The following is a 14,972-nucleotide window of genomic DNA, read 5'->3' as shown; positions in this document are numbered from 1 at the left end:
CCGAAAAGGGGGTCCGCCAAGGTTGCTTGCTGGCTCCGTTTCTTTTCAACTTTTACATAAACAACATTGTACCTGAGCTCCAAGGCCTTGATTTCTTTCCGCCGACAATTGGGGACATAAAACTTCCAATATTATTATATGCCGATGACATTGCCCTTTTTTCACTCACCCCGGTTGGGCTACGTAGACTACTGGCCAAATTAAGTACCTACTGCAGCCATGAAAAACTAACAATAAATCACGCAAAAACCAAAGTGATGACCTTTGGGTACCACCGCAGAAAACATACCTGGAGGCTTGGGGACTTCCCAATCGAGCAAGTGTCAGCCTTTCGTTACTTGGGTATTATTTTTGGCCCTCATCTTTCCTGGTCAAAACACCTGGACTCAGCAAGGCTCAAAGCCGCCCATGCCATCCAAGCCCTCCTACACTTTACAAGATCTAAAGGAGGCAACTTGGCTCCCCCTGCCATTGAAATTTTTGCCAAGAAACTGATTCCCCAAATGACCTTTGGGGCCGAAATCTGGGGATACACAAACATTTCGACCCTAGACGCCGCACAGAACACCTTCATTCGCTCCATCTTGTGTGTCCCGCGGAGTACTCCAGCCTCCTTACTTAGGGCAGAAGTAGGCCTTATCTCTGTAGCTGCCACCTGCCATTCAGCACTAGTCCGGTACTGGCATAAACTGTCCCAAATGAATGATACCAGTTTACCTAAGATCTGCTTCAGAGAACAACTGGCCAACCCCTCTCTTAAATCCTGGGTGAGTGCTGTGAAACAAATAACTGACTCCTATGGCATCGACTTAGATTCTTTAACCGCTCTTCCGCCCAAATGTGTGAAAGCAAGTCTCAAGGATACAATTCGCCTTTTTCATATCAGAAGTGACCTTTGCATCATCTCTAGCTCGCCCTATTCCTCTTCGCTCCCACTCTACAAGTCAACTTTTGTCATGGAAAACTATTTGACCTGGATAACTACATTTGCCCTTCGCAAGGCCTTTACTGCTCTACGTTTTCAATGTATGCCTTCAAGAGTGTTAGAGGGCAGACACGAGAATCTGCCCTATCACCTAAGAATTTGTCCTTGCCACCTTGGAGAAGTCGAAGACATCACTCACTACCTTTTGAGATGTCCATATTACCACTCCCCTAGATCAAGGTTTTTGGCAAGTTCTCTGACTTCCATCCAAGACAGACCTAATCTCGCCCAGGTCTGTTGGCTCCTGGCTGACATTAACGCAAATACCACCTTAAATGTGGCAAACTTTGCCTTGGCTGCAATTAACATTCGAGCTCGCTTGCTCTCTGTACATTTGTCTTTTTGATTCCTGCTTACGCCTTATTGTATTTTCCTTTTTAATTAACTATCTCACCTGCTGCTTATTATTTTATTTTAACGTATTTTAATGACTTATAGTTGATAAATAAACTCTTCTCTCATCATCAGCTCAGAGTGTAATCCACATAGCTCTGTTCTTTTGCACTGACAGCTCTAACCGTGCTAAAGGCGGGAAAAGAATGGTGAAGACTGTGTGAAATAACTGAATATAAGACTTTAGTGCCTTCATAAAATCCATCCCCACAAACATGGTGATTGGAAAGTGGTGATGAGAATTTTGCTTCCAATTGTGTGTTAGAGCTGTCAGTAAGCAAAATCAGCTCTCCTCCAAGTCCCACTGCCTTTGTACAGTAGTTTGCTTATCTGGTCCCATTGGAGAAGACTTGTCTAGCTTTTGCAGCTCAAATTTCTTAAAAGATCCAAAAACACTCCGGGCCCTTTATCTTCCCTCTAAAGGTAGATCAGGCCATTCTGCATCCGTCAGAACCTCACAAAAATTGGGCTGGCTCAATTTCATTTTAGTTTGGAATTCAGGGGTCAGCTGAAGCTGATGAACATCTCTGTTGAGTACTCTGAGCCACCTCCGAAGTAGAAGGTTGACACAGGACAACCAAAGCCTGAAGCCAAGCTGCACCTTGTCTACCTGAGTGCATAAGTGTACAAGGCCTGTTGTGCCATATATGTAGTCTGGAAGCTGCAACTAAGACAGAAAGCAGTGGCAAGTTAGTTAAGGTCAGGCACTACAAATCTCAGAATTCCCCAACTATGACAGCTACTTAGAGCTGTGAAGAAAAGGATGCAGCAACCGTTAGGCCACTGACCAGAACTCTAGTGTAATATATGAAAAGGAAAATGACAGGCAAGTTCTGTGAGCTGTTCCCTTAGAAACAGTTTTCCTCAGGGAAGCTTGTCCTTAACCTCAACTCCAAACTTCCACCAATCATCATTCTAAAAACATCATCACAGTGGAAAGAACTGCAGTAGATGCCTATTCACTTTTGGATCAATCTTAACATTTCAAACTGTTAATATTAAAATCTAAATTTTAACGGTAAGTACCTCTGCAGAATCTACATGTTTTTGGAAGCACCCCAACATGAGCTGATAATAAAGGATGGGGGTGGGGGAGAACTATGTGGAAAAAAATGCGGATAAAACATAAGAAGAATCTACAGGTAAACTGTCCCCACCAATTATAATGATTAACATTTAATTATAGCATGTATGCTTACATTAATTATTAACCTATAAAGATACAATATCTTCCAACATACAGATCTGCCAGGCTGCCACTATCATCATTAGGTCCCCGCCTAGCTGTGTAGATGTTTGTCTTCTATCAATCAGGGCATGGGCCTACTTTATTGTAGCACCCATTCCATGGAACACCCTCTTCTTAGAAATAATAGATACTTCTTCTATGTCACTGTTCAGACCCATCCTGAAATCTTTTTATTTGCTTCTGCTTTGAATGATTTGCACCTGTTGTTGTGATTTCTTCGTCTATGTCTTACTATGTTCCATAAATGTTCTATGTTTTATATATGATACGTATCTGTTATTGTTACATTGGATATATGTATGCATCTGTATAGCATACTTAAAAATTAATTAATTAATACGCTATATTCTGGTACCCTACTTGCCTCACTTGGAATGTCACTTAAGTAAGCACAATGTAAGCCCATTAGGACCATGACGAGGGTAAGACTGGTCCACCACTCTAGCATTCAGACAGATTTTCTGATTGTGATGCAGTGTTTTGGCACCAGAGAAATATTACATGGCCATAACAATTTTAAATAGTCAAAAGTCAAACATTACCAGTGCAGTGTATCTTGCTGAGAGTGACTTTGCAAATGACATTTATTTTATTTTATTTTATTATTAGATTTTTATCCGACACCTTCTAGACAAAGTCTACTCAGGGTGGCTTATATAAAATCATTCATAAGACAATATACATATACAGTTAAAACAACAATTTAAATTAACAGGATTAACATTGGTCAAGATGGGAAAAAATAAAGAAAACTAAATAAAAAGAAAAATCAAGTATTGATGATACTGAAATGTTACTATTGCGAATTGGAAAGACCACCACCAACTCAACAGGGAATTCACATAAGCAAGACAACGGCTATCTCTAGAAGTCATCTAGGCATTACTCTGAACAGCTACAAAAACTCACGGTAAGATCACCAAATATAAAAAGGCCCAAGGGAGTTATGCATGCAAGTCCTCAGGAAGCTTTCAATATGTCAGTGCTGCTAATGAGCTGCAAAGGTTTCTGAAGTTTTACTGAGGAGAGAAACTGTCTGGTATTGTGAAGTGAGGAGGAGCTAAAATCGAAACATAACCATTAAATAAACAAGAATTCTGAATTCAGGGCATTACCAGATTTGTATGAAATTGCATATATGATGCTCCCTATTTAATAGGGACTGTTCCCTATTGAATCGTTTGCTGATGTCAAGTCACCTCCAACATATGGCAACCCTAAGAATGAGAGACCTCAAAAATGTCTTATCATTAACAGTCCTGCTCAGCTCTTGCAAACTCAAGGTTGTGATTGCCTTCATGGAATCCATTCAATTCATATTTGGTCTTCCTCTTTTCCTGTTGTTCTCAATTCTATTGCACCTCTCCCTTTTTAAAAAAGTATGTCCTTGTGCCCCTGCTTTTCCTTGAAGAGGGGATGCATTTTCGGAAAGGTGCTGTACCTTAGGAAGGTGTTTCCATCTGTTCCCTAGAACACTGGTGTTTTATTTATATTATTGCACCTTTTGCTGCCAAAAGAGGCTCTCAAAGTAGCCTACAGAAAAAATCTATGGGGAAGTATAACACAATCAGGAAAATGGTATGGGGTGGAATTTTTCCTGATCCCTGGCACTCAGGTGATATAGTCTAGGCTCTACCTTCCAGAAGAAGGAAGAGGACAGTTGCACATGGACTTTAAATTACAACTCCATGTAAATACTCACACATTATTGCTTCTAGGGACAGTTACAGTTTGACCTGATGTAGATCCCACTTATTTGTCTTTGTGGTGGACCATGGTGTCTACAAACTCTACTCCAATGTCACATTTCAAATGAATTTTTAAAATGTAATTCTTCTGCAGACATTATTTTGTTTTCTTAATTTTCAACTGCAATGCCGCTTTTGCACTTTCTTCTTTCACCTTCATCAGCAGTCACTTAAAGTCATCGCTGCTTTCTGCCAGATATAGGGTATCTCCATATTTTAGATTATTTCTTCCACCAATTTTTACTCTTCTTCGATCAGAAGCTAGGCCTGGTTTCCTTATGATATATTTTGCATGCAGGCTGCGGATATAGAGGGAGCACACTTTGCTATAAAATATATCTTTGTGTATGGGAAACCATTCTGTTTCTCCATATTCTGCCCTAATGGCAACTTCTTGTCCAGAATTTATTGTAGATTAAGAACCAAAACAATCAAGTTGAATCATTCCAGTTCTATTACAATGATCCATAGCTTTTCATGATCCGCACAGTCAAAGGCTTTGCTATAATTTATGAAGCACAATCAAAACACTGCTACTAAATAGTCTCTCTGGCTTTCTGCTCTCATCAGTCCCAGGCAGCATAGTGAATGATCAAATAATGTGATAGATACTCCAAAACATCTAGAGGGAATTGGGTTGTCTATCCCTACCCTGACAGGTAGCCTAAAAAAACACTTATGGTGGTGGTGATTGTGATGGTGTTTGTGGCACTTCAGAAATTATAGACATAGATTTCTGACACTTTCATCTAAGGTAAAAGGATGTTCATTTTCAAAAATGGAGACCCAACACTGCCTCTCCTTTCCAGTATACATTGCCAGGTGTAAAATCATGCCAGAACACCAAATGTCAGCTTTCAATCTACACATTGTGGGTGAGTTTAATTGCAGATCTCATTACTACAACACTGCCCCATATCACTGTGTCTTAACCTCACCTATACTTCTGTAGCACCTACACTGATGAAGAGTTCTGGAGAAGCCGAAAGACTGTGTGCTTTTATGGCATTTTTACTTAATCTAATGAACACACTGTCTAGCTGTGGATGTGTTTGCTTTTTCTCATCGACCAACTTCACTACTGCTGGTGGTGATAATGATGCCATCCTACAATTTGAATATACTACAGTTATACTATGATTTAATTGGATTTATATTCTCTTCTTTTTATACCTGATCTATAATTCTTTCAACTTTTTTACTTTTTTGATACATGCTAAGTTGCAATCCCCTTCATGGATTGCTGACTTGTCGTGGCGAAGGGGCATGACTAATTCACAGAAGCTATGGGCTATGCTGTGCATGGACACCCAAGACAGACAGGTCATAGTGGAGAGTTCTGACTAAACGCGATCCACCTGGAGCAGGCATTGGGAAGCCACTCCAGTATCTTTGCCAAGAAAACTCCATGGACAGAAACAAAAGGCTAAAAGATATGATGCTGGAAGATGAGCCCCTCAGGTCAGAAGGCATCCAGCATGCTACTGAGGAACAGCGATAGACAAGGACAAGTAGCTCCAGAGTTAATGAATGGTTGGGCCAAAGACGAAATGACGCTCAGCTGCAGACGCTCCTGGAAGTGAAAGGAAAGTCTGATACTGCAAAGAAAAATACTGCATAGGAACCTGGAATGTAAGATCTATGAACATTGGGAAGCTGGATGTGGTCAAACAGGAGATGACAAGAATAAACATTGACATCCTGGGCGTCAGTGAACTAAAATGGACGGGAATGGACAAATTCAATTCAGACAATTATATCTACTATTGTGGGCAAGAATCCCATAGAAGAAATGGAGTAGCCCTCATAGTCAACAAAAGAGTGGGAAAAGCTGTACTGGGATACAATCTCAAAAATGAGAAAATGATTTCAATACTAATACCTGGGGAAAACACATAAAGAAATGACCGTTTCTAGGTTAAATATTTGTGGCAAGTTTAGCATTTCTGTTTTTATCCTTCCTTTTTCCTTTAAAGGGCCCAAGGTGGCTTATATCAATTAAAAGATAATATAAAAGCTAACAACCATGATTATAAAAATCAAACAAATGCCATACAAATAACATAAACAACAACAAAATACATCCAAAGCAGTAACATACATACAACAATCCATTTTAAAAAAAACCCACCACTCAGGCAGCCAGGCACTGAGAGAAAACTTGCCTGAAGAGAAAGGTCTTTGCCTGCTTGCAGAAGGACAGCAAAGGTGGGGCCAGCCTGGCCTCTTGTGGGAGGGAGCTCCAAAGCGTTGCATGTAAAATATTGGCAAGCATGTAGTTGAAAACTGCCTCTAGAAATGACAATGAACTAGAATGCTCCCATCCTGGTGTATTTTTCCTCCTCAGCTGCACAACACCAGGATTAGAGACACAGAAATACTGCTTCTTTTTTGTGGCCTTAGTGATACGGTTTGTTAAAATCAGCCTAGGTCTACTAACTCTGTCATGATAAATCTAATCACACAGTTCAGGTAAAGATGGTTGAATGCAACTGAAAATATACTCTGATGTTTAATAATGTTAAAATTGTTTTAAAAAGTATAACCTAATCAATATAATCAAGACTTCTAAGAGCTTTTCCACATTACAGAGCCGAGAGCTAACAAGTTACAAGTTGGCTGTATCATAACTACTTGCTCAGTTACTTTATTAGCAATGAGTAATGTAAGAAGTAGTGACAAACTTACAATGTAAAATATGGCATGCCATAAAAATCTGCTCCCTAGTAAATGAGTAACATACATTAGTCAACAAGTAACACTTACTTCAAAAGTTACTTTTAAGAGCATTTTAATAAACTTTTAGAAGCTTGGTGACAGGAATTTTCCAGGTGTTATGCCAATATTTTAATCAACCCTATGTGGGAATGGAAATATTTTGGGTTTTTTATGTTGTTATAAATATTCCCAAGATGAAACATGGGCATCGGTCACTAGAGAACACTTTCCCACATTTTTCTGCCTTGTTGGTAGCAGCAACACAACTTGTTAACAACATTCAATGCAACAAATTTTCTGTATGGTTGGAACAATGTAACCTAAATCTGGCTGTGAAGAGGTAACTTTAGCTACTCTAAAGTTCCTTTTAAAATGTAACATCCCTATCTCTGCTTATTTATGGCAACAATGTTAAGAAAAATGTCTTATTTGTTAGAGCGAACAATGGAACCAATTACCTTGGGAGGTGCTGAGCACTCCGATGTGAAAATTGGACAACCATCTGCTTTGATTTGGAATCCTGTACTAAGCAGGGGGTTAGACTCGATATAGGTACCTTCCAACTCCATTATTCTATGATTCTACAATTATATAATAGACATACTAAAATGAATAAGAAATGATATTGCTTTCTTACCAATTTCTTAACAGAAACCCTTAAGATAGGGCTTTCATTACAGGGATACAGCAGTTTCAAAACCTTAGAAATTACATTTGCAAATGGGAGAAAATACACTTTTTTACACAGATAATGCAACATTAAACATTGTTGATTATATGAATTATATGAAATGTAATTGTACTAGTGACATTAACATCTGTTACACAGTGGTTATGATGCACAGCTGACCCAAGATATTTTGTTGCCTAAAGCAAAGAGCAAGATGGCAACCATCCTCCATTCTGCATACAAAAGCTGAGCAATCCATTAGCAGAAGGATAACATCATTGGCAAAAGAATGATGTCCTTCACTAGATCCGGGGGGCAACAGCCATATTTAGGAGATAGGGATCAGCTATAAAGTATACACAGGTCAGTCCTCCCCTACAAGAAAATGGTGGGAGTGTGGAGAAAAGCCAGGAGACTAATATTGCTGCCTCTCATTCTCTGCCACCTGAGGCAGTTGGTTCTCTTTGGAGAACCGTAGGCTTGGCCCTTCTAGCATCAATAGACACATAACTATTACACATACACATATTCAATTTTGTGATGGAAAAAGTTTTTGTACCTTTCTGTCACTATGCTACACTCCCTGAAAAATTATCCAGTCCAAGGTTTCAAATCCAAGGTATTTCCAGGCATACATGCCCTTCTAGCACCATGTCCTTAAAATAAGAGAACCACAGAATAGTGGCGTCCTTGCCACAAAGCTATCTTCATTATACATCACCTGGGGATGGAACATAGCTTTATTCATACCAGATATAGGATTAATAGAATGCTACAAACAAGCGGAGAACTTCAGTTTGTCCTGAAGAGCATATAGCCAATTTGTTCATAATAATGTCACTATATATTTCAAGATAAAATCATCTAATCATTTGCAGCCACTGGCGCTTTATTACTAAGTATATGAATCAATGCAATCAATTTCCTGTCCCAGGGAGGTAGCATCCATGGCAATTGCTGGCTTTTTCAGTCAACATGTCCTTCTCATCCTTGCCCAAGCTGGGGCAGCTTAAAAACTGTGATAGGAATATGGATACATCTGATTAATTTGAGAGATGAAACAGAAATAAGCACAAACAAACCATTGAACCATTTTATTCTATGTTTATGAATAGAACCAGTCCTTTCTTAATGAGTGTTTAATTCATATCGGGGGAGGGGAGGAATTGGCCTTGAATGGCCTACTAAGGTAGCTTTCTGGGTTTTTATATACAGTATGTCCAAAAACTATATAAATATATATCCAACTAAATGAACATTTGATCTGAACTATGAAGTACTTAAAGTACTTCACTACAAGCTTTGTTTTTTTATTATTGTTATCTCATTTCCCCCATAAAATTTTCACGATAAATGCTAAGTTTCACCCATGTTATCAGAGATTTGTCACTGCCATCACGTGGAATGAGTCTGGCACTTCAGATTCTGAGTGCCAAGAAGGGGCAGCAGTTAACTACAGTATTTGACTTGTTATTATTCATTTTTAGCATTTCAGATTAAGAAAGGAACATGAGGCACCCTGTGCCAAACTTGTTGTTGCTATGTGCCGTCAAGTTGCTTTCAACTTATGCTGACTCTAATAGAGGTTTTGAGGTTTGTGAGATGTTCAAGGAACAACTAAACAATGTCACACAAAGAGAGAGAGAGAGAGAGAGAGAGAGACCGTAAATGCCCATGGTTAAGTGGAGGTTTGAACCCAGGTCTTCTAATATTCTATTCATTACACCACACTGGCTCTTGAGCCAAAATTACTTGCTTAGATTTGAACTCTGTTTACCTCACATGGTTGCTGGCACCATCTACCTCAGTCAGCAAAGCATTCTATTATAGCCCTAATTTACCCAAGGCAGGGTGATGAAGACGGAAAGTGGCTTCAGATTGGATTTGCTCAGACATCATAAGGGAAGAATTCTTGTAGCCTGAACTAATTTAACTGCATAGGTGTAAACCCATCTATAAGTGGGAAAGTTATCTAATAAAACGAGGCAGTCATACTAATGATGATTACAGATGACTCATGGTTTGATTTTATAATTCAGTTATCATTAATCTTACCACATTAATGTTGAAATAGAAAATACTTTCTTACTTCTCCAATGCACTTTTGGCCAATCTTTCCTTCTCCTTTTTCTGACGTTCTTTGTGCTTCTTAACTCGAATTTCCCACAAGCCTCTTATGGCTGAAAAATCCAACACGATCACCTGATGCCCCATACTGATGGCATTAAGATTCTCCTGCAGGAACAATGTATAAAGACATGATAAGGAAAATGAATACCTCACACAGTTCTATACAGCTAGCTTTCTTTTTAGGAAAAGGAGATAATATAACTTGTACCATATGATTATGCTGATAATAGCACTTTGTCACATGTTATTAGACACATTGCTGTAAAATTATTTCAGTCTCCCAAATTCTAGGCTGGATTCTTACTTGTATACATACATCCAAGATGAGTAGCTAAATTTTTTAGTCTGTCACCCCCTTCAAGTGTGCCCACCCCCACAAGAAGCCATATAGCCCCTATTGTTGAGAATGTCTGGTCTAGGATACCATGTACCTTACCAAGAAAAGATAGGTCTATGTGCATCAGGGAGCAAAATGTCTTGAGATGGCTCTTACTGCATTCACATGACAGGAAGTGATATGTAGGTCCTGCCTGTGCTTCTACATGATGTGATAACTGATTATCTGATGATACAAGTGAAATATATGCATGTTTGAACAACCATCCACTGTTATTTATAGAACAAAACTGTTATGAGAGTTTGATAACATTTTAACTGTTGTGACTCCATGGTCGAAATCTTGGTTTGGTGAGGTATTTAGAATTATCTGCTAGAACATTGTAGTGCCCCTCCCCCTTTTCCAGCAAGGAAATGCCTCTTCAGGTGTCACCTGTCAATATTCAAATCTGAGCTGAAGGGAAACTCCCTTCAGCTTGTGAGGATATTCCCAAAATCTAAACTCCTTCCTTTCCCTTGCTGCCCAATTTGTCTCCTGAAAACCAGCTCTGGAGTACATTTTGAGGGTGCAATGAGAGCTCAGGGGAATGACCCCCATCCCAATTGTGCTGACAGAAGATGTTCTGTCAATAAAGACCTACCCACTGGTATCAAGGCCTACATATGACACATTTCTTTAACTATCCAGTTACTGTGCCCACATATAACTTCACTGTACTGTAGTTCTAATTCTTACCAGAGGTTAACTGAAGGAGCAAAGCTCCTGTCATAAATGTTCTGGACAGGGTCCAGGAAACTATTACCATCTCTGTTTCTGAAAACTGCACACTGGGCTCCTTAATGACCAACAGATCCTTACTTTATGTCTCATTAGAACACAGCACCTCCGACAGTGCCCCATACCCGTGTGCTGGGACACTGCTGGCATCATGACAAGCCAATCAGCTATTCAACTGCATCCCAAATATAGCTAGAAAAGGAGCAAAATTGGCTTCCCTTGCTCAGAGTTACTGCTGAAGATGTAATCATTTTGACTTGGCTTTGATCATGAAATGCAGCTAATCCATCCATCCAGGCCTTTTGTTATGCTTACTTGTTCATAAAGTTGTTCACTGAGCCAGTCTGAGAGATTTCTATGAAACAGAAGTCAGAAAGCCTTTTAAAAATAATTGCTACAACCCAGATAAAAATGTCTGTTTCTTCCCCCCCCCCCCTTTTAAAGCTTCACTTGAGATTTCATTAGATGCCATTTTTATTACACTTAATAAAAGAGAGCTAGGGGCTCTCAATCCAATATGAGAAAAATAGCCTATTCTTTTCATTTCTTTTCAAAGGGTAGACAGATTCATGGAGGGTGGCTATTAGTCATGCAGGCTAATTGAACCATCCATGAAAATCACTGAATGCCAGTTGCTGGGGGAGGCAGTTTATACAACAGAGAATGAGCTGTTTTTTTCACAACATGATTGTCGGGTTCCAGGAAGCATCTATCTAGCCGTGCACTGTGGGAAATAAGATTGCAGAATGAGAGGGATCCTGCAAATCTCTCCTGATATTCTTACATTCTCTTTCAGCTACTATTTCAGAATCTGAAAAAAACTGTTTCCCAGATGTACGGCTCTGAAAATCCTTTGGCCACCATAGCTAATGATCATGCTGGCTACAGCACTGAACCCTGTTGCCTTCAGTACAATTTTTCCAAATCAAATTATTTTTTTAGCTGATCCCCACCACTGGATTCTCCAGGCTGGTATTCCACTGAACACTTTAACAGTCATACTCTTTGTCACAACCTCAATCTCTGCCACTGACCCTTCTACAAAGTGGTTAAAATGTATATCACAGAAGTGAGTACACCCCCTCACATTTCATAAATATTTTAGTACAGTATATCTTTTCATGCAACAACACTGATGACACTTGGCTACAATGTAAAGCAGTGAATATACAGCTTGTATAACAGTGTCAATGTGCTGTTCCCTCAAAATAACGCAACACACAGCCATTAATGTTTAAAAGTGAGTACACCCCTAAGTGACAATGTGCAAATAGGGCACAAAGTGTCAATATTAGGTCTGACCACCATTATTTTCCAGCACTGCCTTGGGTACAGAGTTCACCAGAGCTTCACAGGTTGCCACTGGAGTCCTCTTCCACTTCTCCCTGATGACATCACAGAGCTCGTGGATGTTAGAGACCTTGCGCACCTCCACCTTCCGTTTCAGGATGCCCCACAGATGCTCAATAGGATTTAGGTCTGGAGACATGCTTGGCCAGTCCGTCACCTTTACCCTCAGCTTCTTTAGCAAGGCAGTGGTCATTCTGGAGGTGTTTTTGGAGTCATTATCATGTTGGAATACTGTTCTGCAACCCAGTCTCTGAAGGGAGGGTATCATGCTCTGCTTCAGTATGTCACAGTATATGTTGGCATTAATTGTTCCCTCAATGAACTGTAGCTCCCCAGTGCCGGCAGCACTCATGCAGCCCCAGACCATGACACTACCATCACCATGCTTGACTGTAGGCACAACACACTTGTCTTTGTACTCCTCACCTGGTTGCTGCCACACATGCTTGATACCATCTGAACCAAATAAGTTTATCTTGGTCTCCTCGGACCACAGAAATTCATGTCCTTAGTCTGCTTGTCTGCAGCAAACCGTATGTGGGCTTTCTTATGCATCGTCTTTAAAAGAGGCTTCTTTCTGGGATGACAGCCCGGAGACCAATTTGATGCAGTTTGTGGCATATGGTCTGAGCACCGGCAGGCTGACCCCACCCCACCCCTTCAGCCTCTGCAGCAATGCTGGCAGCACTCATACGTCTATTTCCCAAAGCCAACCTCTGGATATGACGCTGAGCATGGGCACTCAACTTCTTTGGTCGACCATGGCCAGGCTTGTTCTGAGTGGAGCCTGTCCTGTTAAACTGCTGTATGGTCTTGGCCACCATGCTGCAGTTCAGTTTCAGGGTTTTGGCAATCTTCTTACAGCCTAGACCATCTTTATGTAGAGCGACAATTCATTTTTTTCAGAGAGTTTGTTACCATGAGGTGCCAGTGACCAGTCTGACAGAGTGAGGGTGGTAACACCTGCTCCCCCTTCACACCTGAGATTTGTGACACTAACAGGTCTCATTACACCAGGGAGGTGTACTTGGGCCCAATTTGGACACTGTCACTTAAGGGTGTACTTCCTTTTGTGAGTTTTGGTTTGGACATTAATGGCTGTGTGTTGCGTTATTTTGAGGTGACAGCACATTGACACTGTTATACAAGCTGTATACTCACTGCTTTACATTGTAGCCAAGTGTCATTTCTTCAGTGTTTTCACAAGATATACTAAAATATTTATGAAATGTGAGGGGATGTACTCACTTCTGTGATATACTGTACATGTATGTGCGTGCATGCATGCATGTGTGCGTATGTGCATCTTGTCAGACCTTAGTGCAGTAGTGGGAATCACTGGGCTATGAGCTGCAGACAGAAACCACCCATTAATCATACTGGAAAGCATGGACAGCTGTCACAAAGGCACAGATTTGTTCTCTGCATTGAATATTCTTCTGGATTTCTTAAAGATGGAGTGCTATATCTGAATGTTCACAAGCAAGTCCATTTCCTCAGATAAAAAAAAAGCTCACATTCAAATACAGCAGTTAGTTTTTAAGGTGTTACAGTGTTTTTCTCTTTATTTTTAATGTTTATGTTGTTTTTCCTAATATGCTAGCAGGGACTAACTTAGCTACCTCTTCTAAAACTGTGGATTTCTTGTGTTCATAAGTGGTATTTTATTTTATTTTATTGTTTCATTTTGTTTTTTAATAGCTGGCTAAAGGTCATGACAATAACTGGTCGTGATGATAAATATAACTCCAGCACTGTTTCTGTGATCCCCAGGGCCCTCCCAGATTCATCCAGATGCCCTCAGCCAGAATATTAAGACTGAATATGAAAGGTGGCATATAATTAGATATAACAATTTAGTGTTTAGACATTTTGTAGACTACTAGGTATTGGTACAGCCTGTAACCAAATATTTTTGCATTGGACATTGGAGGAGGGGGTCACCTTCAGGGACTGGGCATTTTACATCCTGAGACAGTAAAAATATATTTGTTCTTTTCATTGAAAAATCACACCTACTATTTGGCCACTAGTATAGGGAATATAGGTGTAGAGCCTATTTAGCGAAGCTATCACAGGCCAGTGCCAAGACCCTGGTGACAGCATAAGCCCCAACAGGAGAGGGCACAAAGGTGTTTGCTCACAGTTGTGAACTGAAATCCAGTAGTCAATTCTGAAGGGCAGGAAATTAGATGAAAGTAGCTACTGGGAGTATTGTCATAATTGCAAGAGGGATATGAGGACACACACGTAACAAAGAAGAATCCCAAATTACCTTTTTATTTTATGTTCTTGTTGCATGAGAATGGAAAGGGATATCAATCAAGCTGGCCGCACTGTATACGCTAGCCTCTCTCCACAAGCCTTTTATTTTCTATTCAGCCGTCCTTGCTTTCAGCCTCTGACTCGCAGACTATTTATCACCACCATCATCTCTCATAAATATCCCGCTCTGTGCTAGCAAAGGAGGTGCCTCTATTTCCCATATCTGGATATGGCCCATTTGGATAAATCCTCTTTGCCTAGCTTCTTGCATTATGAAGGGAACTGTCAGTAAGCTACTGTTAATTTATGACACCTCATCTCACAGATGGGCCTTTACCACATAAAGCTTG

At 40.1% G+C, this 14,972-nt stretch overlaps 1 protein-coding gene across 3 annotated transcripts in view; it reads right to left on the bottom strand.

The window, feature by feature from the left end:
- The window catches only part of LRRC2 (leucine rich repeat containing 2), a 117,662-nt gene that overhangs the window by 62,181 nt on the left and 40,509 nt on the right, over positions 1–14,972 (bottom strand). For all 3 annotated transcript variants that reach the window (XM_072992352.2, XM_020803305.3, XM_078386186.1), the window contains exon 2: positions 9,853–9,998. In XM_072992352.2, the coding sequence (XP_072848453.2) occupies positions 9,853–9,998 (146 nt within the window). The remainder of the gene's footprint in view (positions 1–9,852; positions 9,999–14,972) is intronic.

Source organism: Pogona vitticeps, chromosome 2 (genome assembly GCF_051106095.1).
Source record: "Pogona vitticeps strain Pit_001003342236 chromosome 2, PviZW2.1, whole genome shotgun sequence".
NCBI classification, from domain to species: Eukaryota; Metazoa; Chordata; class Lepidosauria; order Squamata; family Agamidae; genus Pogona; species Pogona vitticeps.
The sequence above is the reverse complement of the archived record's forward strand: the minus strand, read 5'-3'. Positions and strand labels throughout refer to the sequence as shown.